The sequence below is a fragment of the Camarhynchus parvulus genome, chromosome 1A (genome assembly GCF_901933205.1).
Source record: "Camarhynchus parvulus chromosome 1A, STF_HiC, whole genome shotgun sequence".
NCBI lineage: Eukaryota > Metazoa > Chordata > Aves > Passeriformes > Thraupidae > Camarhynchus > Camarhynchus parvulus.
This window is the reverse complement of record NC_044586.1, coordinates 25,411,154-25,438,740: the sequence shown is the minus strand read 5'-3', so window position 1 is coordinate 25,438,740 and position 27,587 is coordinate 25,411,154. Positions and strand designations below refer to the sequence as shown.

General features: G+C 47.8%; 2 protein-coding genes across 2 annotated transcripts; both read left to right on the top strand.

The window, feature by feature from the left end:
- The first annotated feature begins 23 nt into the window (after positions 1-23).
- Positions 24-8,723, top strand: ARHGDIB (Rho GDP dissociation inhibitor beta). The gene is made up of 6 exons (XM_030960639.1): positions 24-365; positions 3,723-3,911; positions 4,469-4,552; positions 5,396-5,472; positions 7,066-7,129; positions 8,062-8,723. Exons 2-6 carry the CDS (start codon positions 3,734-3,736, stop codon positions 8,259-8,261), a joined length of 603 nt encoding a protein of 200 aa, XP_030816499.1. The 5' UTR covers positions 24-365; positions 3,723-3,733; the 3' UTR covers positions 8,262-8,723.
- Positions 8,724-9,411: 688 nt separating this feature from the next.
- On the top strand, positions 9,412-26,611 carry ERP27 (endoplasmic reticulum protein 27). Its single transcript, XM_030959833.1, has 7 exons — positions 9,412-9,532; positions 9,724-9,824; positions 12,361-12,498; positions 15,807-15,920; positions 18,869-18,994; positions 25,694-25,891; positions 26,567-26,611. Exons 1-7 carry the CDS (start codon positions 9,412-9,414, stop codon positions 26,609-26,611), a joined length of 843 nt encoding a protein of 280 aa, XP_030815693.1.
- Positions 26,612-27,587: the final 976 nt, after the last annotated feature.

Sequence of the window (27,587 nt, the reverse complement as noted above, 5' to 3'; positions counted from 1 at the left end):
AAAGGCATCACCCCCTCGCTCCCGGGCACAGCAGCCCGAAGCGGCGCACGGCGAGCACTCCCGCGTCCCCGGCCGGGCTCAGCTCCGCAGACAAAGCCCTGCGCACCTCTGCGCAAAAGGAGCGGGCGCAGACAAAGCGGGGCAGGCGGCGGAGCGCCGCAGCATGCGGGGCCGCCAGGGCTTCCTCTGCTGCGGGTGGGCTGCTGCTGCCGCCGCTCTTGGGATTTTTTTTTTTTTTCGCTGCGTGTGAGTGTTATTTTTTTTTTTTCCTCTCTTCACCAACTTCCTTCCTGCTCCAACTGCCAAAGCTCGAGGCTGAGCGCTGACAGCAGAGGAGGACCCCGGCCGCAGGCGCCGCTCCGCCGGTGAGTGCGGGGGCCGGGCGGGGGCAGCGGGCACGGACGGCGCGGCCCCGGCTCGCTCCCCGCGCAGCTCCGCGCCCTCGCTCCGGGGCTGGCGCCGGTGCCCGCTCCTGCCCGGGGCGGCAGGCAGAGCCCTGCCCGACCCGAGGGGGAAGCCAGGCTCCGCGCTGCGATGGGCGAAGGGGCAGGGCAAGGAAGGGAAGGGGCCCCGCGGTCCGGAGCTGGTGCCCGGCGCTCCCCGGGCAATGGGCTCCCCTCTGCACCCCGGGGCTTGGGACGGGGAGGCCGGGGCTGGGGGCGCTGCTGAGTCCGGTGCGCTTCTCCCCCATCGCGGAAAATTACTTCCTCCCTGCTAAACCCGCTTCCTGGAGATTAGCCCTCGGCCAGGGGGTGGTGTGGAGAAGTGATGAGCAGACGGAGGGCAAGTGAAATGCTGTCCCTCTGACAGCCCTTTTGTGCCCCGTGGAGGCATGGGGGGGGGCCGAGGAGGTGCCCACCCTCCACCTTGTGAGTGCCCCTCCTGCTGCAGGTGCGAGGGCAGCTGTCTGTCCACGGCACAGGCAGAGCCCAGCTGTGAGACTCTCGCACCTCTCGCCAAGGCGTGATTCCGTCTTTGCCTCCTGCAGCCATCTCTGGCTACCAGGGATCCCTAACCCTGCCCTTGCCCCCTCCCTGCTGTTTCACGGGTGCTGCCAGGCCTCGGGGGTGCAGGTGACGCAGGACTGTGGGCTGGAGCTGCAGAAAGGCAAGAAAAATGTGGCAGGGCAAGACACCAAGCACACAGATTTCTCCTTGCATATAGCAGTGTAGGGTTAGTTTTCTCAATTTAGTGAGGCTCTTGGTCTGAATGGGGGCTCTGTATTGGCTCTCAGAAACTCAGGAACCCCGACAGCATCATGATGTCTCTGGTGCCTGAGCTCAGGAATGTGTCTCAGCTTGCAGAGGGCACCAGCAAGTAGGGGCAGGAGCTGCTGGGATGGGAGCTTTCCTCTTGGTCACCGCCTGCCTTGGAGTTTGGCAGGAAGGCAGCGTCAGGTCCATGGCTTGGGGAAAAATGCCAGAACTTGGTCTGATCAGTGCCATCCTGAGGCGCCTGTGAGCCAGAGGTTGTTCATCCCAGACAGTCTGGCTGGTCCTGTTCCCTGCAGGATCTTGCTGTTGGCATGGCAGATTGTCTGTGCACCTTTCTGGGAGGTTCAGAACCTAAAAGCATTCCCCCTCAAGTGAGCCACCCCTGGGGGCTGGCAGGGACAGTCTCTGTGGCATGTGTGGTGCAAAGGGAAGGTCTGAGCGATGAGGAGCAGCCAGTCCAGTCTGACTCTGGTGCAGTCCTGACTCTGCCTTTTCTCTGCATGAGGTCAGAGATGCCTCTTTCCATCTCCTGTGATAAACTACAGGAGGTGGACATGGGAGGATGGGGTGGGGGAAGGCACCTGTGGTCTGTGCTCGTGTTGGTGGCAGATGCAGCCTGGTGTTGTGGGGAGCTCGGCTCAGTGCTCAGACCTGCAGCTGGAGCCCAAGTGGAAGGCAAGGCTTGGCACTGGCTGTCATGGCTGACCACAGCCTCCTCCTGTGCTGAACGTGGGATGGCACTGAGGGGATTGAGGGGCTTTCTAAGGTGACTGCTGGGGCCACAGAGTGCTGGGGCATGTGTAGTTGCTGCTTTAGGGAGGGAGCTTTTGGTTTCCTTTCTCATGAGGACAAGGTGAAGGGCCTTTCCTATGGTATTTAGATATTTCACACTCCTAGGTCTGGGCATGAACTGAGCCAGGGTTTTTCAGCTGCTGGTTCCTGGTTTTTTTCCTGTTTGTTTGGGTTGATATTCCCTTTTATTTCCCATGTGCCCATTCTGTACTAGTTCCTCATTCACCACAAAATTGCAAAGTCGTCTTGCAATGGCCATTTCCAATTAAAATACCTGACTGAATCTTCTTGTTTGTGTGCTGGTCAGTTCTTTTCTGTCCCTTTGCAATGTGCCAATGTACCACTCCTTGATTATTTTTCTTCCCTGCACTGGAATTGCTCTGAGAGGTCTGCATACTACTCAGAGTTGCCTGACACCACTTGATGATTCACCTTAAACAGTTGTTTTCTTTTTTTTATTCTTTTTTTGTGTGTTTCTTTTCTATTTTAATAAATTAAAAGACTATCCCATTAGCTCCCAGTTTAATTTTTGGGAGCAGAGGCAAATGTTAAGGCCACAGCTGCAGAGAAGGACAAATTATTTGTTTGGAAAATTGCAAATAAGGAAGCAAAAGGGGACTTTTTAGTAGGGACAGTCTCAAAGAAGCCTAAGTGGAAGTGAACTGAATGATCTGTGTAGCTTGACCAAATCCTCTTGCTGCCAAAGACCAAGGAATGGCTTGGCCATGTGTGACAGCTGCTGCTGTACCAGGCACTGCTCTGTTTGTCAGCCTTTCTCCCAAGAGTGGGAAGGTGGCTGCGACCATATGGCTGCCTCCTGGAGGCAGGCAGCTGGCTGAGGGGCACCTGGCACAGCACTGCTTACCTCTCCTGCCTACCTCCTGTTCCCCCATCCCATTGGTGTCTATTTCCCTGCTCTGGCTCCATTTGGGATGCCAGCCCAGCAGTTTTGCTGCCCGTGTGCCATTCAGGACCCAGCCCTGCTGAGTGCGGCTCAGCTCTCCTGCCTCGCACTCCGAGGGCACCACTGGAGCAGCACGGTGTGCCTGGCTCCTCTGGGCTCCCCATCATGCTTCCCTGCTCACTGGGAAGGACTCCTGCTGGGTGCCTGGAGTGAGCTGCCAGTGGGAGCGCAGGCAATGCCAGCAGATAGACTTTGCTGCCCGCTTCCTTGAGAGCTTCAGCTGACTTGCTAATCTAAGAAAGTGGCTGTCAGATATTCGGCCTTTCTGTGAAATGTGGCTTTTAACCCATTATGGGAGGGTGAACGAAGCATCTGTCCTTGGCTTTATTCGTGTTTCTCTGTGCTCCAGCGTGTGGCAGTGGCTCTTTGTGCGAGCCCTGTACGATGGCTTGTAATTGCAGGGTTGCTGGCCACAACTGTGCTGCAGAGTGGCTGTAAATCACTCTGGTTTCAGCCTCTGCTCCTGCATCTCCTCCCTGGGAGCGAATAATGGTGTAGGTCTGCGTGTGCGCGTGGTGCCTGCAGGGAGAGGAGCGGGGGTAGGGGGGGATTGTGTTTGAGCCAGAATATCAGCACAGCAGTGTCTGGATTGCAGCCGATTGCCGTCGCCATTTGCCTGTAGGGATCCCGCTGCCTTCAGCACTGGGTGGGTGCCTGCCTGTCAGGGCGCTGAGCCACACTGTGCCCAGAGTGAGTGCCCCCATACTCCCAATCCACAGCAATCTCTGACTGCCCCCTCCTCTGTCACCCAGACCAAGTCACCATGACTGAGAAGACACAAGAGCCTCATGTGGAGGATGATGATGATGAGCTGGATGGGAAACTCAATTACAAACCTCCTCCCCAGAAAACACTGCAGGAGCTGCAGGAGTTGGACAAGGATGATGAAAGCCTCGCTAAGTACAAGAAGTCCCTGCTGGGAGATGGACCTGTGGTAGTAGGTAGGTTGGGGCACACTGGCAGGGGGGGACTGGGGAGATGTGCTGCAGCAGTGTGCTGTTGCTTCAGAGAAGAGGGACCTTGTTTGCCCAGGGACATGCACTGCTTGTGCTGGAGGGCTGGGGATGGGCAGGTGGAAAGTTGCACATAAAGGAAGCATGGAAGATGCTCTCTGAGTGTTAGGAAGATTACTGGGGAGTGCTGGCACCAGAAAAGAACTTGTGGTGGGAGATGTGTGGGTCTCAGAGGACTTTTGGGGATTTTAAAGGGGTCAGCCTGTGCTGAAAGGTGGTCTTGTTGCTCAAAATAATCCTAAGAAGGAAATTTTCTGTGGTGGAAAGACCACCTCTGGGTATTGTGATGGAGGCCAGAGGGATCCATGTGGAAGGACTGGATAGACATATGGTCCTATTGTGCTAAGGAAGCCTGGCATTACTGGGTGTTTCATGAAATGCAGTTTCTGTGTGGCAAGGCATCCCTGTTTCCTCAGTGTCATTCCCCTCTGATTGCATTTAATTTTGCAAGCTGACAGCTTCCCCCTGACTTTCCCTACCTGCAGACCCAACAGCTCCCAATGTGGTGGTCACCCGACTCACTCTGGTTTGTGACTCTGCTCCAGGACCCATCACCATGGATCTTACAGGTAGGCACAGGCTCTGCCCTTGGTCACAGAGGGGAGCAACTAAAGGCCCTGGCGTGCTCCAAGTTAAAAGAGAGTTTGTCGTTGGGATGCCACAGTGGGTTTTAGAGGAGCTCTGAAGTCATCTTAGCCTTGTTTCTTATTTTAAGGTATACACATATAAGTCAAAAAGAAGGAGATGTAACAGAGGAAAATATTGAGGGTTTTTTCCTTCATCTAGACTGCTGTAGGAGCTTCTGGGTTTCTCTTGCTGTCTCTGCTTGCTTCCTTTCAATGACACTTCATGAGCACAGGGGATGTGCATGCATTTGGGTAGCAGGCTGTATTGAAACTTCAGAATCGAGTAATACTGCAGTTCCGGCTCCTGGGGGCATGGGGAGAGAGCCTTATATGGGCTTTTCTGCAGAGAGAGGAAGCTGGGCCTGGAGAGGCAGAGAGGCTTCCTGTTCACCCAAAACCCCTGCGGGGCCCAGGCAGCCTTCCAAACTGGGCAGGAGCTGTGGAACACGCTCCTCTCACCAAGCCAGGCTGGGCATGGATGGAGCATACACACACTGCTGCATCTGCTCTGCAACAAGTCTGTGCATAAACATCTTTGTGTACATGTGCTCAGACCTGTGTGTGTTCAGGCATTATCTTCTGTGGGCACAGATACATACGAGCACCCAGGAATTTCTGTATACTTGGTCACACAACACAATCTCACAAGGATGTCTGCATGCTCATTTTACAGGCGTCATCCTTTGAAGGGATGCTCACCTCTGACAGCAACCCCATCTTCCCCCCTGTGCCTGGTCTCTCCTTGCTGTGACATCTCTAGCTGACAGCTTGATTCTCTTCTTGCAGGTGACCTCGAAGCACTCAAGAAAGAGACCTTTGTATTAAAGGAAGGGGTGGAATACAGAGTTAAGATCCACTTCAGAGTGAGTTGTTTTCCTTCCAGTTGCTTCTTACCAGTTGCTAAGGCCAGTCAGTGGCAGTCTGTCAGAGCCAGGCAGAATGCCTGCCCAAAAGCTGAACACTTGCAAAACTCCCCTAGCTTCAGGTGTTGCTCTACCCAGCAAGGGATGAGGTATTTCCAGGAAATCATTTCTGCTTGCTCATCCCTTGGAGGAAGTTGGTTTCTGTTTGCTCACACTGATAAAGGAGTGGTTGAAAAGCCAGATGGGTAGTTTTGGCTGAGTTTGGTTTTGCTTTTTAGCCACTGGAAAATCTTTACTTCACACTAAGTGGAAATGAACAGGGAGGAGAAGAGAAGAGAAGAGAAGAGAAGAGAAGAGAAGAGAAGAGAAGAGAAGAGAAGAGAAGAGAAGAGAAGAGAAGAGAAGAGAAGAGAAGAGAAGAGAAGAGAAGAGAAGAGAAGAGAAGAGAAGAGAAGAGAAGAGAAGAGAAGAGAAGAGAAAATGGCTGTGAAGTACTGATTCAGTCAGTAATACTGGGCTTCATGTGCACATTAAGAAGATGTAATATTGTAGCATTTGGCTGAAGATACCTGAATTCTTCAGGTTGTGATATACCTAAATGGGCTAATTTCTCCCTCACTCCCATTAAGCAGTGTGTCAGCCATTTCTTCTGTTTACAGCTGAAAATGAAACTTGGCCACGCTGCAGTGTGGCATCCATCACTGAACTGATCATCTCTGCAAGTGCTTGCTTCAAAGCTGGGCTGGGAGGAGAAGGCAAAAATGGAAGAAAGATAATTCTCCTGAGACAGATGAGGAAAGGTGTTAATATTGTGGGCTCTGTAGGGAAGGTTTCCCTTTTTCTCTGAGGCTTGCTGTCTCAGAGATGAATGTCCCCCAATGCTCTCCCCTGAGACACCTCCAGCTCTCTTTTGTGCTTTGAAATATTTGCATCTGTATCTGTGCCTTGTTGACTGGAGACACCTGAAGCCAGGCAGGTTATTCTAATTCCCTCCCTCAGTTGCATGGCTGGTAAGGGCTGGTACTGTGGGAATTCTACCCTGGAATGTAAAATGATCTGTCCATCTTGTTTTCAGATTGAGTAGTGTACACTGTGGGAAGGCAGTGTATGCTGGATACATCCAAGCTATCCATGGGAGATTTGAGAAAAGATTATGAAAACTGTCCCTCTGTCTTTTGAGAAGAAACTTGCCAGCTACCCATGGAGCTTAGAGGGCACCTGAATGCTGCCCACCCACAGGGGCTGAAGGGATGACTCTAGTTACCCATGGATGGTTTCCAGTATGAAAATTATTAAATGGGAACTCCCTGCTTCCCTTTTCTTTGTCCTCATCAGCATGTCTTGAGAACCTTACTGATGTGCTCCAGTCAGATTCAAAGTCGGGCAAAGGATAGGGAAGTACAGGAGCTGCGCAGAGGATGGTAAAGGTCTCCAGGTACCTATGGAGAAGTTGTTTTAGGGACCTGTTCAATGTGCCCTGTGCTGAGGCTCCCTTGTGTAGGGAGCCAAGATGGGTATGTCCCTAAGGAGGGGGAAAATCATCAGATGCAAAACCAAAACTCTTCTCCTGACACTTCTGGTTCCTTCCTGCAGGTAAACAGGGACATTGTGTCAGGACTGAAGTACGTGCAGCACACCTACCGGACAGGGGTGAAGGGTGAGTAAGAGCCCTGCATGCCCTGCACAGCACTGCTCCTGCCTGTGTGTTCCCTCTTCTGGAACAAGTGTTCTGCAGCTCAGGGCTGGGACAGAGGCTCCCTTGGTCCCAAGTGCCACCCTATGCTAACACTCAGGAGGTAACGAGTCAGCAGAGTGCCTTCTTCACCCAGGACAGCAGTTCTTTGTTCTGTGCACACTCAGTGTGAGCCAGCTCTGGGATCTGTATGCTACACCCCTGTCTGCAGCAGCTAAGTCCACAGACACTCTGCTTGGACTGTGCTTGCCACAGGTTGCCTCTCCATACAGAGCTCTTCTGCCCTCCACCCCCTGTGCAGTGGCTCAGCCTGTGTGGAGCTTCCCACCCTCTGAAAGCTCTTCAAAAGCCCTTGGTAAAATTCAGACCTGCTCTGTGAACCTTCCATTGTGTCCCTGTATTTGCCCATGGGTTCTCCTCAGTGCTGCTGTGCTTGGACAAGGCAGAGGAAAGCCCCATTTTGCACACACACACACACATGCATTCTTGTGCAACCACCTCTGAGGCTTCAGCATCCTGTTCAGCACACATTGCTGGCATCTTCTCACCAGCAGAGAGAAGTAGTGGGAAATCAAGGTAGATCTTGAGCCATATGCTGGGTGTACTCACAGCCAGAATGTTCAGTTTTCTCCCAAATTTGTCTCAAACCAGGACAAGTGCACCCATGTGAGAGTGCACAAACTGAGTTGCCTATTCACCTGCCCATCCATCCGTGTTATCCTTCCAGCTGTCCTTATGCTTCACTAACCCGCTTTTCCCACTGATTTTGCTCTCCTTTGCTGACACGGGCCGTTCCTTTCTCCCCCATCTCCTTCGTGCTCTTTTGCTCGTGGCTTCCTCTCTCCCTATCATTCCCCATGTGAGGGGCTTATTCCCTGTGGCTTGTTTTCTCCTAGTGGACAAAGCCACGTTCATGGTTGGCAGCTACGGGCCACGGCCAGAGGAGTACGAGTTCCTGACGCCTGTTGAGGAGGCTCCCAAGGGTATGCTGGCTCGAGGCACCTACCACAACAAATCCTTCTTCACGGATGATGACAAGCACGACCATCTCACCTGGGAGTGGAACCTGTCCATCAAGAAGGAATGGACAGAATGAGTTCACCCAGTTTGCCTTCCCCCTTCCCATCCCCTTGCCTCCTGCACCAGTCTCCAGGCCTTTGCTGCTTCTTCTGATACACTGAGAACAACCCAGCCACCACCCCATCATGACCATAATGGGTTAAATTGGGAAGCATCTCCCTCCCTCTCCCCCAGTACTTCCTCCTGTTGTCCCCATCTCTCCCATACCAACTCCAGTCCTGGAAGTGCCTTTTCGAGGAAACAAGATCACCTGGCAGGGGTGGACTGGTCCCTGGAAAATCCCTCTCTTGAGTTACGCTTGCCATGTGCTCTGACTCATTGTAAAGGGTTACTTACCTCCTGTGATGGTCTCCTGGTCTGTATCTGGTGCCCTACCCTGTTAAAATCCATCCTTGTGCAGGCAAAGCCAGTCGGGGGAATGCAGCTAGATGCCGTAACAAGACTTCAGTGTCTGAGAATAAAACCAGTTTCTTTCTTCTTTTCTGCATGAGTGTCACATTCTTTTCTAGAGCATGTTTCTCAGTGATGTGTGTGTGGAGAATGCAGTATAGGAAGGCTTAAGAGCATATTTCAGCAGGGAAATAGCCCTCCTCCTTCAAAGCAGCAGCCTTACTCTATAAGCAAATTATTTCAGAGCAGTTTCCTTCAGGGATTTCATTAATTCTTTGAAGCCAAAGTCTGGGCTGTGATGGGAGTAGACTCCAGGGGTGGACAGCCCCCACCTCTCATCCCAGATGGCTGCTGAATGAGCCAGGGAGCTGTAACATACCCTTCTCATGTTTAGCACTTACCCTAGCAGCTGTTCCCCAGAGCTAATGCAAGAGTTGCACGTCCTCGTGGCTAGCCTGCTGGCCAAGCACAAGGGAACATCATCCTCTGGAATCCAGCACCTGGAGAGGGCTGTTCTCAACCCAGCCGGGGTGTCTGCTCACAAAGGTGCAGGGCAGCTGCCAATGCCAGTGCTGTGGGTGACACTGCAGCGTTGTGCAGCTCTCCAGGCTGATTCTGGCACTGCAGGGAGGGGCTTTCTCCAGCCAGGCACTTATCTCAGGAGCTGGAGGCTTTGCCCCGGGCCAGCTGCTCCCTTCCCACCGCCCCAGGAGGGTTGTGGGTCCCCACAGCAGCTGACGTGTCTCTCACCAAGGAGAGCACTGGAGCAGGCTGGCATGGCGAGGAGAGGGCGAGCTGGTGCCACGGGCACATCCATCTTCCCGTGCCTCTTTGCCATCCTGCTTACCAGGTGCTCCCCGGCAGGGTGTGCTGGAGGGAGTGACTCTGCATCCCACAGTAAGTGAGCTTTCTTCCTGCCTTGGGGAAAGTCTGCTTCAGGGAGTCCTCCTTATCCAAGGCATGTTGAGCTTGCAAGAGAGGTTTGTGGGTGGGTTTGTAAGGTTGGGATGCTTGTGTGTGTGTTGGGGGGATCATCTTTGAGCTACTCCTTGTGTACACTCTGCCCAACCCTGACCTTTGCTCTGCAGGCACAGCCAGCACCAAAGACAAACCTATCCTGTTAAACAGCATCCCAGATGCCGAAGCCTTCATCAGTGGTGCAGAGGTGGCAGTCATTGGATTCTTCCAGGTGTGTTCTGAGCATCTCCCCTCTGCCAGCTGTGAGCTCTATCCCACCCTGATGAGAGCATGAGGGTGGATGTGGTGTAAACACCTGCCAAAGCAGCTGTTGTCCCAAAAAGTGCCCACAGTGCTGGGGCTGTGGCAGGCATGTGGAGGGATTAGGTGATGGGTGGCAGAGAGAGCTCAGGGAATTTGGTCTGTGCATGCAAAAGGAGAGGAAAAGGGAGGAAGATGAAGGAGGTTGTAGGAGCCCTGGAGCAGGAGAGAGGGCAATGCTGTAGGAGAAGGAACAAAGAAATGCACATGGTAGAGAAACAGTGTTGGTGAGGGGTGAATGGGAATGTCAGGTATTTGCTGTAGTCAGCAAAGACAGAGGAAAGCACTGCCTGTGTGATGGGGATGAGGAAGCCAAGTCTCAGGGAGAAGTGATAGCGCAGGGCCACCAAAGTCTGAGAGAGTTTGGGCTCAGGCTGCAGCCTCTTCGTGGGGAGGATGTAGGCATGGTCTCTGTTTCACTTCTTTGTTCCCCAGAGCAGATACCCTTGAGACTTCTGTCCTTTTTATCTAAATTCCACAGAATTCAAAGGTGAGTGACAACTACGAGTCCCTTGCCCTGCCAAATGGCATGAGTATTTTTCCTCAGAAAATAAAAGGAAAATATTTATTGAGCTACAGCACTGTAAAACAGAGGCCTCTTTAATAGGATCCTTATCACTTTTAAGTCCCCAAGTTGCACCTTTATCCATGTTTTCTTTGAGCTCTGTTCTGCTCTTCTGCTGTCCACACACTGGCCCATGTCAGAGAAGGCTTCAGACTTTCAAAACCAGATCCTTCTGCAAGCACCTTCCTCCTCCTGCCCTGTGCCTGGGGCTGGAGGGCAGTCTAGGGAGGGCATCGTGCTCTTGTTACAGGGCAGTGGCATGTCCCAGCCCAGCACAGAGTGAGTGAGGACTGATGTGGAGGACTGATGGTGCTGCCTGTGCAGTGCGGCAGCAACAAGTCCTTGAGCTGTGAGTGCAGGAGGCTTATGCTCCAGGGCCTTGTAAGCACTGATCACAGAGCACCAGCCGCCTCCACTTTGGTGCCTGCAGGCGATTGGAGCTCCTTGGGGGTTGCTCTTGCAGCTCTAAAGCTGCAGTGCAAAGCAGCCAGGCAATCTGCACACGCAGAACGAAAGCGCTGAGCTGCCTCCTTCCCCGAGGGCGGCTGCTGGGCCTTAGGCAGAGCTGCACCAGAGCCTCCTCCTGAGCTACAGAATGGACACGGCTCCTTGTGTCCTGTGCCACAGTGGCCTCCCTCTGCAGGACTGCATTCTTCAGAGGCAGACAGGAGCTGCTGCCGTGCAGCCCCAGTGCCAGGAGCACAGGGCAGCCACATCTCGGGCATTCGGCACCTGAAGCACGGCCGGGCTGCATTTGAACAGCAGATAAAAACGTATGTGTGCCATGAAGGCTTGGCTCTTGGCCTGAAAGCATATTCATCTAAATAAAGCCCATGTTCTCCGCTCACCATGAATTACTTCTCTGCTGCAGCCTCTCAGTTCACTGCAGAATGTGGCTCGGCAAGCTTCCCGTATAATGAGCACGGCCTCCCTGACTGGGAACAGCATGCCGTGATGGAAACACAGCACACTGCTCCAGAAACCCCTGTGTGTCTCTGAGAAAGGGCTGTGCTCAGCCTGATTAAACCCCAGGTTTCCCAGGAATGCTCCAAAACTCAGCGAGATTATTCCCACCCTCGGCTTTAGCGCTCTCACCAGAGCAGTGTTGATGCACTGGCATTTCCCAAACAGGTCATGAGAGATGTTTTTCTTTGGAACGAACAAAGAATTTTGTTTTCCATTCTCTCTGGGCTCACAAACAGCTGAGCTGACAGTTCAAACTAAAAAGAAAAACAAACCAATTTCCAAGCAGAGACCATGTCTTGAGAATTTATATCCAATAAATAGAAGTATCAAAAATACATCACTAAAAAGTTGGGAATGGGAACAGCAAGGAAGGCTTTAATACAGGCAAAGGATTGCGGTAGTTAATGCTCTCTGCAAGAAAGAGAACGGACCTCAAAATACTGAGAAATTGCACATCTCTATCCTTTGATGTACCTGAATTCACTACTTTTTACAAGATGTACCTAAGATGTCCTTTTAAAAGGAACCATGATACTGATAAGGCAAGGTGTTCAAAATTTAATCTAGAATCAAGGTTAGCATAAAAATGGCGACGTTTATATATATGTATATGTTTTAGAAACACACACTTATATATACATGCATATATATATATATATTTGTTTGTTTGTTTGTTTGTTTGTTTTAAACGACACCTATGTTCTTGTTCTGGCGAGTTCCCAAGGGCTCAGCACCCTCCTGGCGGGTTCCTGGATCCCGGAGCATCCCGCCCGCGCAGGAGGTGGCGGCGGCGGTCGCTCCCGCAGGGACAGAGCGGCCGGCAGGTGTCGCGCTCGGTCCGCCCGCGCCCGCTGCCGGTGCCGGGGCCGGTGCCGGTTCGGGCTCGGCCCCTCACCGTCCCTGCTGTGCCCCGCAGGACCCGCAGAGCCCCGGAGCGGAGCAGTTTCGCCGGGCGGCCGGACAGGTGGCGGAGGTGCCGTTCGGGCTCAGCAGCAGCGAGGCCGTGCTGTCGCACTACGGCGCCGCGGAGAACACCGTGGTGCTGTTCCGCACGGTGCGTGGGACCGCGGCGGGGCCGGGGGGCATCACGGGCCGCTCCCTCCCGGAACACGCTGCCAGGCAGAAACCTGCATCTCCAGCATAAGAGTCTGGCTCCGGGTCCCCCAGCGCGCTGGTGTGGGTGGGACGAGTGCGTACAGCGGTAAAAAGCATAAAACTCATCTCTCCTTAGGGCAAGCCAAAAATAGGGTTCTCATTGGCAGTCAGGCTGCCTGCCCACCTCAAAGTACATCCCTCTTCTTGCCCCAAAGTGGGCTTTTGCTTTTCAACTGCAGAGTGCCTGTCATTGAGACACAGAGCGTAAATTACACCTGGTAACATTCTCCTCTTTAGGTGTTTCCCTACCGATCTAGTTCAGCACCCAGAGCTCTGCAAAGAGCAATGCCTATGTTTCTACATGACCTGCCCAGAGCTTGGCATTAACTTGGATGGGGTTTCTGTGGTTTTGGAAAGGGTCCTGAGACACATGAAAAGCGTCTAGAGTCATGTCACAATGGATCAACACAGCAGGCTTGATGCCAAAACTTGGCAAGTGTCGCTTCAGGCAGGCAAAGCTGTCTCCTAGGGTACAAAACTTTTCCAATGAGACAGAAAACACATCCAGACTAGGTCTCTGCAGTTAAGAGATGCTGTGCCACCCTACACTGTGGTTTGCAGACTAATTTCCTAAATATGCTTTAGGCATTAGAAATCTTGCTTTGGAGTTTTTTAGGGATGGATGCTGTGCTAGATCATATCTCTGTTGATTCCAGCTCTAAGTGCAGGTAGCTCAGTGTAGCCTCAATGTAGCTATATTTGCTGAAATTTAAGGAGATGACATTGGGAAGAGCCATGTGCTTGCTGCAAAAGTACCAAGAAGAGCTAAAAGCAAGTATTCTACTGGTTACATCAATTTCCCCACGTTGCTCCTTCTTGCACAAGCATGGCAGGTGTGTCTGAAGAGGAATGGGGCCCCAGGCAGCACAAGATGTCCTAAAAGCCAGTGAAGTGTTGTGACACCAGACCTCTAAGTGCTCGAGGTGGGGAGAAATGGGTACACACCACGTGTTCTAGGGAAACTAAATATGGCAGCTTGGCCAAGTTCTAGACCCAGTTTGTACAAAGATTGGACAGTTTGTTCTCTTTTTCCCCCTCACCATTTCCTGCACCATGTTTACCACTGATATTATCCAAATAATTAAAAAAGAATGATCTAAGAGTGAGCAATAGTTAGGCAGATCCTTTTATTTAACCTTTTATTTGCTAGATGTTGCAATTTTCAGCAACACCCATTTCAGTTTTGGTTCTTAGTCATTGTGGTTTTCTTCCAAAAATATTGAAAAGATCCTTTGTTTTTGCACTGTGCAGATAGTGAGGATGGCTGCACTGGAAGAGAGTTTGATAGAATAAATTGTTTGGATTGTTGGAATTTGTATTATATTGAATATTCTTTGTTCAGAGCCAAGTTTTTGCAACTGAACTCTTCTTTAATATGGAAAAAAAAAACAGCCAAGAAAATAATGCACTAGTCAGGTTCAAATATGGTTGACAATTCACTTGTCTGATTGTCAGTTTTTCTTAAATTATCAGACACATTATTTTTTCTTTTATCCTGTGATGAATAATGTGTAGGAGTAAGAGGTCAGAGATAAAAAGGAATTTTAAAAGAACGGATACAGGAACTTGGAATGAAATACTCATTTGAAGGATACAAAGATGTGTCACCAGGATAGAAGTGAATCAGAGGCATAAATTAATTTTTTCTTTGCCTTTGCAATGTATGAAACACAATGCTTAGAAGTTTAAACCATAATTACATTAGTAGGAGGGACTGTGTCAACTGATGAGACTTCTTTGTAAATAGGGGAAAGAAACAGATTTATTCGAGTAAGAAATCCTGATAGACCTAAAAAGAACATAGTTAACAGATGCTAACCACCTAATTATATGGAGTGATAAAGACATTTTGACTAGAGCTTCAACTATTAAATGCAGGCTAGTTTCCAGCCTTATTTTCTTAAAAACATAAATGTTGAGTGCTGATTCAAGATGTTATTATCCCCAAATGGAAGTCAGAGTTTTCCAGAAGGCCATGAAAGCCAAGAGAAGACTTTCTGTAGAGTCCAAGCTGCTTTAGACTGGTTCTCAAGGCCAGTCTGATCTCAGCCACCCAGGTGTTGCACTGTCCTGATCTTATTTACTTGAGCAGAGCTGCCCTTTCATGTTATGCAGGAGGAAAACCAGTGAGAGGAATCATGCCACACTGTCTGAAAATCACCAGCTTGTGTTGTCAGACAGGGCGGGTGACTGGTATCAAAGACCTTGCCAATGACCACAGAACAGCAAAAATTACTTTAGATGTCTGCACACCACTGGAAAAACTAACACAAGAGCTTTCAGAGGTTGTCCACATGCAGAGAATAAAATCTGAGGTGTGCATGTGGACTGCTTCTCAGCCCCAAGAACCTCATTCAACATGTGTATCAATGGCTTTCAAATCCCAAACTTTGATCCTACTTCATGTCAGAGACCACTGCCTCCACAGCTTAACTCCATCACATCCTATGGTGGTACTACACAGGAACTCTGCCCTTAAACTCTAGTGTATTGCTATCATTCAGTGGTTGCCTGCTTATTTCCTGTTTATCAGGTCATGAAAATCTCAATAAAATCACATCATTTTGAGGGGATGAAGTGTGGGGAGATGTGTGGCAGGATGAATTTTCCTCTAAAGCTGAAATATGCTGGCCTTAATATTTTTTTCTTTTTTTTTCTTTCCTGCTGTACTGGAAGAAAAATCCTCTTTTTATTGGAGAGATTTCCTGCTTGCACAATGTTTCCAGGAATTCCATACCGGGCGATGCCAATGTTTATTACTTGTAGAAGAAACAGAATAAGCAGATGAAGATGTTTAAAAGGGACATAAAGCCAGTATTGATGTGAGGAGTTAGACTATTTAATGGCCTCTCTCCACAATGCCTAGAATAGTTTGTCAGCTAATTCTCCCTGTTTCCAGTGCATTGAGAGCTGGTAGTGTAGGGATGTCTAGAGTCCTCAGAGATTTCTATTATACCATGAGTTTGGCTTGTCCTTGGGAGGCTGGAGAAGGCTGGGAGATCCTTATCCCAAAGAGCAGGCTCGTTCCTGTAGATTCTAGACCTCCAGGAGTGGTGATGGGAAGAGGTGGGGATTGTGCAGTGGGGGAGAGAGGATGGTGGTGTCCCAGGGGTGGATGTCTCTGTGAGTGAGGGCAACCAGTGCCTCTGGAGGAGGTGCTGGGAGGAGAGGACAGCTGTGACTGCAGGTGTCTTTGCCTGACTCCAGGTAGACAATGACCGGCGGGATCTGGACATGAGCAGCAGAGAGGTCGATGCCAAGAAGCTGACCCGCTTCGTTCGCATGAACGAGCTCCGCCTGGTGACAGAGTACAACCCTGTGGTAAACACCAGCTCCCTGCATCCTCACCCTGCGCTTGGCCTTCCTCTCATGGTGCCCTCTGGCCCCAGTTTGCATATCCAGATGGATGTGAGGGTCAGAGCAACAGTGCAGGTGGGACTGGGGAAGTCACACAGCTCTTCACTGCTGCTCCACATGTGGGCTGGAAGCAGATTTGCTGGGGCATGAGTGAGGTGGGAGAGGAAGGGACTCATTGCAGTTCCTTTGGCTTTCCAGTAAATTTGGGATGTTGAGGGGCAGAGAACTCCATTTCTTACTACTCTGCAGGCAGTACTGCTTCCTCCCATGGATATTTGTCATGTTGTGCCAAGCCCGCAGAGCCAGCTCAGCCAGAATGCCCTCTCTTTGATGATCCTTGAGAAACATGGAAGCTCAAACGACCTGATCTCAGAAGGCAGGATTTATGCATCACTCAGCACATAGGGCTTGATGTAAGCCCAGATATTTGAATGCATATTCAAGAATGGGTTGGGAACTTCCCAAGCAAAATCTTTCCCATCCCTTCTGTTGTTCCTCCAGAATTCATCAGTTCAAGAACAACTACCACCAGAAAACAAACAAACAAACCAACCAACCAACCAAACCAACCAACCAACCAACCACACACAAAATCAGGCTTAGAATGCTTCCATGTTGGCCATCTTCACTGGCTCACCCATCTGACTGGCAGTGGCAGGGTCCCAGCACTCCTCCCTGCTGTAGAGGTTGACCAAGGATTTAGGTTCTTCTGAAATCTTAGCGGTTCCTTGGTCTCATTGCTGTGGAGTCAATAGGTATTAGAAGCCCCAGTTGCTGCAAGGCTGAGACTTTATCATGGCTGATGGGGTATTTTGTGGCCTTCTGGATAGCTATAACAGTGCTGACCAAGCTCAGCTTGTATCAGGGAAGAATGGCCCAACCTGTTGCAGAGCTATACCTTTTCAGGATAAACTCAAGGATCATCTAAGAAAACCCAATGCATTCAGTCACTTCAGTTGCAACCCACCAGTAGGAGAGTATTTTGTTTTGAAAAGTAATATCTTTTCCCGTTGTGAAATATGGTAGGACTTTGTTGGTTTTTTTTCTGTAACAAAAAAAAAAAGGTTTTTCATCTTCGAAAGGGAAAATTTTGAAATCACAAAATATTTCTGGGGCCTGCTATATCCTGCTCCACTGGCCTAACAGCCCTTTAAGAATACCCACGTCACATCAGCAGGGACGATGTTCTCATCTTTGTAACTTCCCAGACCTTCTGAAACCTTGGAGCCCCCATTAGATCCTTTTGCAATTCATGGGTTCATGGGACAATGTCTCTTTCTTGACGTATTTCTGCTGATGCTTTGGGTTCTTGCTGCATGGTGTCCTGTTTGGCACCCAGGCTGTTTCCCTGGCTGAGAATTCCTCAGCTGTTCAGCTGGTCCCCTCCACCCTGATGTCAGTACAGATGTTGTTACAGGTTTTTTTCCAGACTCTCTGGAGCTCTATCAAGGTGCTGCAATTAACAGTGCCTCCTGCAGTCCCTGGCCCAAAGCCCTCCCAGCTTCCCTAAGGTAGCTTGGTTTTTCATAAATATTTATTCCCAGTGCATATGCTGTTTGCATCCAAACATGCTGCAGGTCAGCGGATAATGGGGTCACATGGCTCGCACCAAGTGCTGCCAAGAGCTCCTCTCCCCATCCTGGGGCCCTTACTGTTTCTCCCACATACTTTAGGAATTTTTAGGCCATGTTTACCCTGTGGGCTTTTCAGGCCAGTCAGATGTGATGCAGCCCTGCTGATGAGCTCTGCTGATTGCTCTCGCACAAGGCTGTGTGGACAAGCACACCTTTGTGCGGAGCTGCTCCCTCCTTGTCTGCTCTCACCCAGCCCTGTCAAGGGGCTTGGTGTTGGCTGGCTTCATCCTCACCTTCAGCCTCCTCCTCTCCCATGAGGTCCTCCAACGCTTCCCAGCTTAGCTTGCAACCTCTCCACTGTTCCCCACCTCAGCTGCACGCCATCAGAAAAGTGAAGGGATACAAAATATCTGATAAATATGAAGCAAACAGCAGAGTCCCGTCTGCCAAAGTCTAGAAGCTCTGTTATTCACGGCCCTTGCCAGCATGCACTCCCTGACCCCTTCCTTGTTACTCCTGGAGCATGTGGAAACTTTCTGCTCCCACTGGCGGGGAGCTGCACAGGCTGTGCCTCTGTGGTTTCGGTGGCACTAGGGAGGAAGCAGGTCTGGCCCCTCTTCTGTTTAATTTGAGGGAGAGGCTGCAGGCCTGCAGGAAGCAGACAGAAGAAGTGAGATGAGGAGTGAGAGGGTTCATGGAGATGGTGCTGTGGCTTCTTGGGCAGTGCCAGCCCTGGTCCCTCACAGAAAGCCAGTGTGCAGTGCCCACCTGGCCCTTGCCCAGGGTGTTCTCTCACCATGGGACAGCAGACACAATTTTAAACCCCAGCACTCAGGAGTGTCCAGGCCCTCAGGCTGCTGAAACTGTGAACTCATCCCGGTCTTACATAGAGTGTAACACTACAGAAAGAAAATAAGGACAAACACCAACCTTGACACCACAAATCCTTCCCACTTTCTTGCTCGTTTTTCAGACAAGTGCTGGACCTCAGCGATTTAGGACACCCTTATATTCAGTGTTTGCTGGCCTTGCTTTTCACATCTTTAGTCTTCCTGTATTCTGCCCTACTCCTACTCCTCTTGCCTAGTCACTGTCTTAAGGCCAGTGATGGATCTTTGTGGTCTTCAGACTCTTGTCTGGAGAATGAGCAAAGCCAGAGGGTTAAGAGCTTCTGCAAAGAATCCAGATTGGATCCCCCTGCTTTAAAGAAATCTGTCCTGTTTGTGATGCTGATTTGCAAAGAAGCCACAGCTGAGCCATGTCCCACTGACACTGCATCCAATGCCAACTGAGCGTTCCCAATCTCCTTGCCTGTGTTTCTCCCTCTGTGCTGGGCAGACAGCAATAGGTGTGATGCAGAGCTCACTGCAGTTTAACCTCCTCCTGATCACGGACAAGATGTCTCCAAAGCACCCCGAGCGAATGCGCAAGTTCCGGGCGGCAGCAGAGCTCTACAAGGGCAAGGTGAGTCCAAACAGAGAGAAACAGGGGCTGTGCGGAGGGGAAAACCCAGTGATTTCTGCCATGAATGGGGAGGGCATGATCTCCTCTGTGAATTATGAGAGCAAAGGTCAAGTAGCAGGAAAAGAGGATTATCTGGATAATAAAATGGACGGGCTGGTTCTGTTCACCTTTTCCCAATTTGCCACCTCATGGGGTTAATCCCCTCTGTATCCTGCTCTCTGCTCTCCTGGTGAAACATCGGGGCCTTTGTTGCTTTTAGCCCAGTTTTGTTCCCTTGTACTGGGAGAGGACACACAGCTGCTGCTCTTCAGTCTGGCAACAGTTGTGCTCTACTGATGTGAGAGATGAATTTGTATCTACAGCCTGCAGGACGCCAAGGCAGCTTATATAAGTGACCAGATAGCAAATAATGTCAGTGCTTCTTAACCCTTTCACTTCTGGAAATGGCTATTTTAAAGGAACTGCAAATAGGCTGCTTCGATTTCCCACAATAAGGTGATGAGATAGATGAGGTGTTTCAAAGAAATTTTGCCTGAATTTCAACCCTCTGGGAACAGAGCTCCCCAAATAGTAAATTCTCCGTTGTCTGCTTCTCTGGCAGCAGCTGGATTACAGTGGAATTTTTGTCCAAGGAGCAGAGGAATGAACTTGCAAGCAAAGGAGGATTGGGAGCAACAGGAAGGCGTTTGTGGCAAGGGAGAACAGCAGATGGGAGGGGGCAGAATGTCAGAGAAGCGGGGAAGGATGAGCTGAGAGGCACTAAGAGGTCTTCCTCTGGGAAGTGTGGAGCTGGAAAGATTTGGGATCTGATAACTAGAATATCTGTATGCATCTGGTTTTGGTATTGAAGGAACAGATTATAAATCAAGTATACCCTCACCTTTGAATCCAGGGACCATCTCAGATCCATGCAATCTCAGAAGTCTTGAGACTTGCTTATGGCAGGACTGCTTTGGAACCTTTACATCTTTCCTAACCATTGCAAGAGACTAGGCAGAAAATATGCATCAAAATCAAAAGGTCTCTTCAAAAATGTTTTGCTTTGATGAATATGTAGTTATAAAAGAAAACTCATTTATCTGTAAAATTCCATTTATCTATTGTGAGATGTGTGTTAAAGTGACACAATTAACACTGTTTTCCCTGAGAAGCAGCGTCTGATACAGGTCTCCACCTAGCAGCTATTTCTTCCAACACAATGCTGTTTAGCGTCACTATCCATTGCTGATGCAGCTGCATCTTGTTTTCATGTGACTTGCCTAGATCTGAGTAAATAGCTATAATTTTCCTAGAAATACTTCACAAAACATTGGATAAAATGTTGTACTGAAGTTCAGACAATTTATGAATTCTCAGCAAGCCAGATCTAGGGGTTTTTTATTTGTTCAGGAACATTTCCAACTGAATCAGTCAACAAGTTTGCCAGAGTAAAGTACAAACATTAAAGATGTGGGGATTTGACTAATTATTTCCACTTTATTGCTGTGGTACTTGAGGACACAAAGATGAAGTGACCTAGAGTCTAATAAGTTATTACTTCACTATTATTATTTTTCCCTGAAGGAGTGGCACTCTGAGGAGCAAATTGTGTTTTGGACTGCCCTCCTGGAAAGCAGTGGGAGAGAGCTAAGATCCCTCTGCTTGGATTTTAGGTCTGGATAGTAAGGAGTAAGCAGAGTGATATGCCCACTTAGGTTTGTCCCCATTGCTCTGCCATATAGAAAGTCCTGAATTAGTTTGGGTATCAGTATTCCACTGCACAATACCATGAAGATCCCTGCTGGCTAATTTTCCTTTGTGAAGTTATGTGTTGTTGGAACTACCAAGTTAATTGAGGTTTGCCTCAAAATAAGTATTGATTAGATTTTGCCTTTCAGCAGCTTTCAGTCTGAGAATAAAAGCAAGACTCTTGACTTGAATTTTGTTCAGGATTACCAGTGAATAACTCCTGTCCTGTGGGATAGTGGTGAAAGGTTTGTTTGTGCTGAGGGGTCAGTGCTACCAGTGGTTTGAGCAAGGAATCATTGCTGTGCAGTGGAGAGATGTTCAGGCTCCTGTGAGCATGTTCCACTGCATCCTGCACTGCTCTACAGTGACTGCAGAGTGCCAGAACAGACTGGGGGTACTTGGTGTGTGTTGCAGCATTTCCACAAGCCAGTAGAACACAAACAGAGCCTCAGAAAGGATCCCAAGCTGGAGAAGGGGTACTGATCGTGTCACACATCTCTGCTGCATGCTGATCAAAGAGCAGTCCTTGTCATTGGCATCACCAGTGGGAGGGAAAAGAGAAACTTGTCACATGGACAGAGAGATGAAGAGGAGTTGCTGCTGGGTGACTGACCCCAAAGAGTGAAGGAAAACCATGGAATGGTGTAATAACTGAGGTTGGAAAACATCTTTAAGATTATTGAGTCCAACCTTTAATGGATCATGAGGAGGTGATTCATCTGTTAGTTTCTGGATTATGGTCCTTTCACCTCTGGTTTATGATATTTTCACTTCTGCCTGAGGGACAGCTGAAATTTTCAGCTGGAGGATCCATGAGGCAGGATGGTGAGGACTTTCATTTGAAAACAGTCTGAACTGCACCTGGAGCAACAGTGGAGGCAGTCTAAATTTTCTAGATTTTATTGTGGAACCTGAGCCCTGTAAAATGTTGGAGACAAAAATGCAAATCATAGATGATGTTAAACCAGCAGAAGCTGACCACAATAAGAAGAAATATGGTACTTTTCTAGCACTTTTTGAGAAACAGTTGTGGGTGGATAACAGCTAACAGAGTTCAGAGCACTGCAGCTGTGGGAATAAATCCACCAGTCTTTTTAGATCTTCAGTCAAATATGTGCTTATTTGAGAAAGTACTGCCAAGAGTCCAGGCAAGGAAAGGAAATGCACTGGAAAGGAGATGTCAGGGTTTGCATTGCCGAGCCAAACTAGAATACTTATATTCAGTTTTCTAACATGATAATTACAGCTGGTGTAACTCATGGGTGTTTGCAGAAGTCTCAACAAGGTGATGTTGGGAATAACAAAAGCAGCTTTTGTTGCAGCTGACATATTTGGTTTCCAATGTCAAAATGATTTGGGTAGGGATGTTTGCAAACTCCCTTTTAATTTAGATGTAGGTCCATTTAGAAATGCATTTTGAGAAACTCCTGGTGTCCTTCAGGAGTTCTTCCATGGAAATGAAAAGATGATGCCCTTTCTCTTGAAGACAGTTATTCGTACAACTTTTATTCTTCTTGTCAGACACTGATGGCTCCAGAGCTGAGAGAGATAATATTTAGAGATGCCTTTTTTAGCCATAAACAGAGAAGTCTGTAAATACAGACTTTTTATCTCACTTAATAGATATCTGCAGTAAAGTTGTTTTTATAGCTGTCTTTCTTTTTTAATTCATGACTGGTGTTTTTGTTTTGCTTTGATGCACTATGATGTAGGAAATTACTCAGACATCAGAATTTGATCTTTTTGCTTATACAAAACAGTGAACTTCAGCTCTCTCTCTGAAGTTCAAAGTAAAAAACTGCATATAAGACTTGACCATCCTTTCTGTTTGTCTTTGTTGGAGGAAAAACTAAATAATGGCAATTTGGTTTCTATCACTGCAGTGCTATTTTCAATTATCTTTAATTCCCTGGGCAATAACATCATTCCATATCTTAGTATCTACCACCAACTTGATGTTCTAAAAGCACTGGACTAGGAATCAAGTTGTTAAGACATCACGACAGCACCAGTGTACAAAATTTATAAAAGGTGGTTTATTGCAAGTGACAGTGCACAGAAAATATCATGTGTGAAGGGGACATTTTGTGTGAAGGAATTTCTCATTAATGCGGGATCTCCTTCACTGCATGAAGCAGCAGATCTCTGAACACAGGCAGGAAGATTGCTACACAATGAAAAAAAATCATGGAAATAATCTCAGAATTTAAAACACCCAACCAGCTGTTGTACAGGATGGTATGAAATGGAAAGGGAACTTTCTGTTTGGGATGGAACTAACTGATCTCTAGCAGTGACATTATAGTTGTCATTATAAGTGGGATTTGTTTTTGGTGACTTCTAGCTTTGGTAGGTCATCTGAGTGAAGGTTTTAGGCTCTTTTTAGCATAGAGAGAGAAGGACAGGCATATGCTTCCTTCCACCCTTCTAAGATGGGTGGAATAAAGTGCCTGTCCCTGTTTATTGTATAGGTAATGTAGATGACTGGCTGAGATGAGATTAGGATCTGGATGGCAGAGGTCAGGCAATGTGAATCCTGCCTCGTGGTCAATATAATTTTCCATGGTTACTGTGTTCATTCTTTATGATTGGAGCTGACTGGGAATCTCAGAACAAAATAAATTCCTCATGAGAAAATTCCAGTACCACAAGAACCATGGCATCTGTCATGGAAATGTGACAACTGAGAAATTTTCTTGGCTTTCAGCTGCTGTGGAGATCATGCTTCCAGTGCTAGTGGCCTCTGGGCCAGCACATCCTCCCTTCTGCTCCACAGGTGTGACCCTGAGACCAGTCTGGCAGGACTCCTGGAGCACAACTAACATAGATGGGCCCTTCTGCTGAAGGAGGACCCATCCCATGTCACAGACCTCCCAGGAATGCACCATTCTCATAGGCATTAAGGTGTCTTCTTATGAGCTACAGTGGCCAAGTGCAATTGCTGTCTTTCCTGTATTTTTTGAATGTAGGCAGAAAAGGAAACTTTGCTGTGCTTTGGCACACTGTAGCTCTGTGAGCCAAATGGGAGTTATGAGAGAGATCCAAGTCAGGAACTCTGAATGACAATGTTATCTCAGCCTCTCTAGCTGAGGGGCCTGTTTGTGTGTTTCTGTTTGCTCCTGTGAGGAAGAAAGCATTCAGAGTTCTAAACCTCAACCTTTTTTGCTCTTTTATTTTACTCTGTTCTTGGTATTCACGGATAAAGTATGTACAGCTTTTTAGTTTTGGGTGTTTTAGCAAAGACTGGAGGCTTGATTAAGTGAAGAATATTGACTAACATTTATTCATGTTACTATTTTAAAATATTATTCATCTGCTTTAAAGGTGGTGGAGATTTTGTATAGGAAGTGATGCAACAATACTTTTTAAATTTTAGTTACTTCTTCTTTAACATTTGATTAAAAAAATATTGTTGTCTAGTTCTCTTATAGAGAAACCCAAAAGCTGTTGAATGCACCATGAAAATACTGCACTGACACTCTGAAAGTTCTTCCCTCCAACACTGGCCTCTCTTTCTAGCTATCTAGTTGAAAAGAGAGCCCTAAAACATTTCATACTGCTGTTCCATCTGAAAGCCTCTTAGATCATGTCCCTAGACCTGTGAGCCTTAAATATGGGACCTTTTTCTAGCTTGGTGTTTTATCCTGCAAAAAGATGAATTAAGTGCTCTGGGAGAAGTGCCCCACCACCTGTCTGCTCACTAGCTTTTTGCTCTTGGGGCACAGCTGACTTTTGGAAGAAAAATTACAAATTATGAATATCACATATCTAGTGAAAGTGCTGTTCCTGTTCCTGTATTTCACTAAAAAACTGAAGTTAAACCTTACAGCAGCCTAAATATCCCTCCTTCCCAATAGGCTGTTGCCTAGGAAAGTTTTCAGATATATTTTTTATAGAACATAAATTTAATAAGTAAAGAATTTAGTATTTATGAAGTTTATTTATAGAGAAGAAAACAAGTTTGGAACTAACTTGAGTGTTCTTCATTGAAAAAAAAGAAAAACATGAGTCACAGCCTGGGAACTGGGCACACAATCTTCACATTACATTGCTTCTTTTTTTTTAAGCTCTTATTTTCTTGTGTAAGTGAAGCCATAGCCTTGTCCATAGGTACACTGAATATGCTAGGCCCAGTAGATTGCACAGGGTAAAAAGAAGATAAAATTACACATGCTAGCTGGGTGTTTTCTTCATTGACTTCAATCATATCTGCTGAGGGATTCTATTTAATCAGGTCACTGATTAAATTGTTTAACTGCTATATTTATTTTCTTTTATAAATTTTATGATAATGACTGTAGGTCATTCTCATCTTGGCTTATTCATGTTGAGCTTCTCTCCTCAGGTCTGAACGCTCCACTGAGCTGGGCTGTATGGACATCAGTGTCTTGACAAAAACTTCTGTTTCCCAAATCCTTGCATCCTCATTTCTGCTCACTTCAATGTGTCCTTTGGTTTTGGTACTCTCATGTTCTTATCCTTGCAGGTTCCTGATGCCCTGTACTTCATTCTCATATTCTTGCAATTAAATTTGATTCTTCCCACACCAAAACCCCTTTTTACACTGGGTCTGGCAAGGATGTGAGCATCTTATCCAAATAATATGCAAGTAAAGGATTCAGCTTCTTTGACATTTGCTGTTAAGATAAAAGACATTTTGTTTCCTTATCTATTGAGAGAACAGGAGTGGAGACTCCCTTCCTGTTGTTCTGCAGATATATTTTTAAAGAAGGTGAAAGAAGACATTTTGTTTGGTAGTGTAAGTCTGGACTTGATAAAATACAGACAAATGTACTGCATGGAGCTGCTAGATAGTGGCCAAGGAAAGCGTTGTCCTAACAGAGTATGGATGGTTTTCTCAAAATCTTTACCAAAATATCACTATTAATCTTCATATGATCACTGTTTGGGGATCTGTTCTCCATCTCAGCTTCTGTTTTTCTCACGTTTTCTTTCCTATTTCCATCACAGATCCTCTTTATCCTGTTAGACAGCAATTTGCAGAGCAATGAACGAGTACTGTCATACTTCCAGCTGAAGAAGTCCCAGCTGCCAGCTCTGGCTATATTCCACACCCCAGATGATGAGCACGAAGTGGTGGCTGTGAATGACATCTCCATTGAGCGTGTGCAGGACTTCTGCAATCGTTTCCTACAAAGAATGCCAAAGGTAAAGGGGGCCCTGATGCTGTTGTTTACCAGGCTCTTGGAGAAGGTGACTTCAGTTCCTTGAACTCCTCCCCATCCCTGTCACTTTCTCTTTCATGTACATTTCCACCTGAATATCAGAGAAACATTAGATTTTGGGCAGAGCAGAGGTGGATGTCTTTGCAGAGCCTCTTTCTTCATTGACCTCTGCCTTCCAGTCTACAGCAAGAAGAATTCACTGATCTCTGCAGCTGTATGAAGGTCTCTGTGAAGCATCTATCTTTTGGGAACTGTTAGGGAGACAAAGTGAAGGGTGCTTTTGGACGCTGAGAGGGGAGGTGGTGGATGGCAGCATATGAGAGCAGGTCAGAGAGACCCAGTGGCACGGTCTCTCTGAAATTAAAACTACCAGGAAGACTACAGAACAGAGTATACAGATAGGGCCTTAGGACTCTACCAGTGGTCTCCACTGGCAGAGGCACAATTAAATCTTCATGTTCATGCAGTTTAATAAGTTCTCTCTCTGTCAAAAATTCATCCTCCTGTAGCACAGGGTCTTTGTGTCGTGTGACAAAAATGAGATAGGGTAGTGGCATAGACAGCAGAGGGAGGCATTTGAGTTATTTTGTTTTCTTTATCCCTATGCTGAGAAACCAAGTAATGTCAAATCTGATTTCATCCCTCTAATGTGTTTTAGAAGGAAGACAAATCCAAGGAGAAGCCCCTCAATGAAGAACTCTGATTCTTTCTCAGCCGAGAGGATGACTGTAGCCAGAGTCTGTTTCTGGTGTATGAAGAGTTCACTCAGCCCTACAGCTCAGCAATTCCTGAGCCAAGTCAGTCATGGATTCCCATCATCATTCCATGTACATACATGCTGTCTGTCCTCTCCAGGAATCTCTTCTCTCTTCTCTCTGCTCATTTGTTGGCTCAAAAGCTCTTTTTTCAGTACTTCAGGACCTCTGGTATTGTCCTACAATATGTTTTCCTGTGCCACTGTTGGAGCAAAGGGTGGCACAGTGAAATGACAATATCAGAAGTGAAGCTAGTAGTTCCAGGGATCTGTTTCCCTCATTCTTTTGGGTTTTGGTGCTATGCTGGGATCCACTGTCAGCCTTGCCTCATACTACAAATAGGTTTGTTGCTTGATATCACATGAAATTTTCCGTTTATTTTACTAAATAAAGCAGTAAGTGAATGGCCTGAATTTTTATGCAAATGTTATTTCCCACTCCCCTCGTCTTTTACTTAAGGACAAAGTCTCTATTTATGAGTGAATAAGCTCAGAAAACCTCCTTTATCTGAGTTTAACCGATGCAATGCCTAACCAGTCAGGTTGATTGCTAAGAATCATTCTCTATGGAAATGGACCCATTGTCAATAGATATTTCGACCAGGACAGGACATACCTGTGAAGCTTTGGGACCAGAACAGCACCAGGTAAGAAGGTCTGAGACGGTGCAGCAAAAATGAATGAGCCTAAGATGTTGCAGTCAGTAATCTTACCCAGGAGAGGCTGCTGTGGATCAGAGCAAGGCATGCTCTCACCATCTGTATGGCCAGGGAAGACAGCTGTCTGCCCCAGGTGACCTTTTGAATGAGTGTGTGTACAGCGGTAAAATATAAAAATATATGTCTGAATTCTGCTGGATGCCCTTCTGGCTTTTGTGCATTGATAAAAGACTATACAAGTACAGTATAGATGCTAAGAGCTGAAG

What these genes read in the sequence shown, in the direction of transcription:
- ERP27 (XM_030959833.1), top strand. Translation starts at nt 9,412, where the DNA reads ATGGCGAGGAGAGGGCGAGCTGGTGCCACGGGCACATCCATCTTCCCG. An exon ending in CCGTGGTGCTGTTCCGCACG is followed by an intron (nt 12,499 to 15,806) that starts GTGCGTGGGACC and finishes GCCTGACTCCAG; the next exon opens with GTAGACAATGACCGGCGGGA. An exon ending in CAGAGCTCTACAAGGGCAAG is followed by an intron (nt 18,995 to 25,693) that starts GTGAGTCCAAAC and finishes TTTCCATCACAG; the next exon opens with ATCCTCTTTATCCTGTTAGA.
- ARHGDIB (XM_030960639.1), top strand. Translation starts at nt 3,734, where the DNA reads ATGACTGAGAAGACACAAGAGCCTCATGTGGAGGATGATGATGATGAG. An exon ending in CATCACCATGGATCTTACAG is followed by an intron (nt 4,553 to 5,395) that starts GTAGGCACAGGC and finishes CTCTTCTTGCAG; the next exon opens with GTGACCTCGAAGCACTCAAG. An exon ending in GAGTTAAGATCCACTTCAGA is followed by an intron (nt 5,473 to 7,065) that starts GTGAGTTGTTTT and finishes TCCTTCCTGCAG; the next exon opens with GTAAACAGGGACATTGTGTC.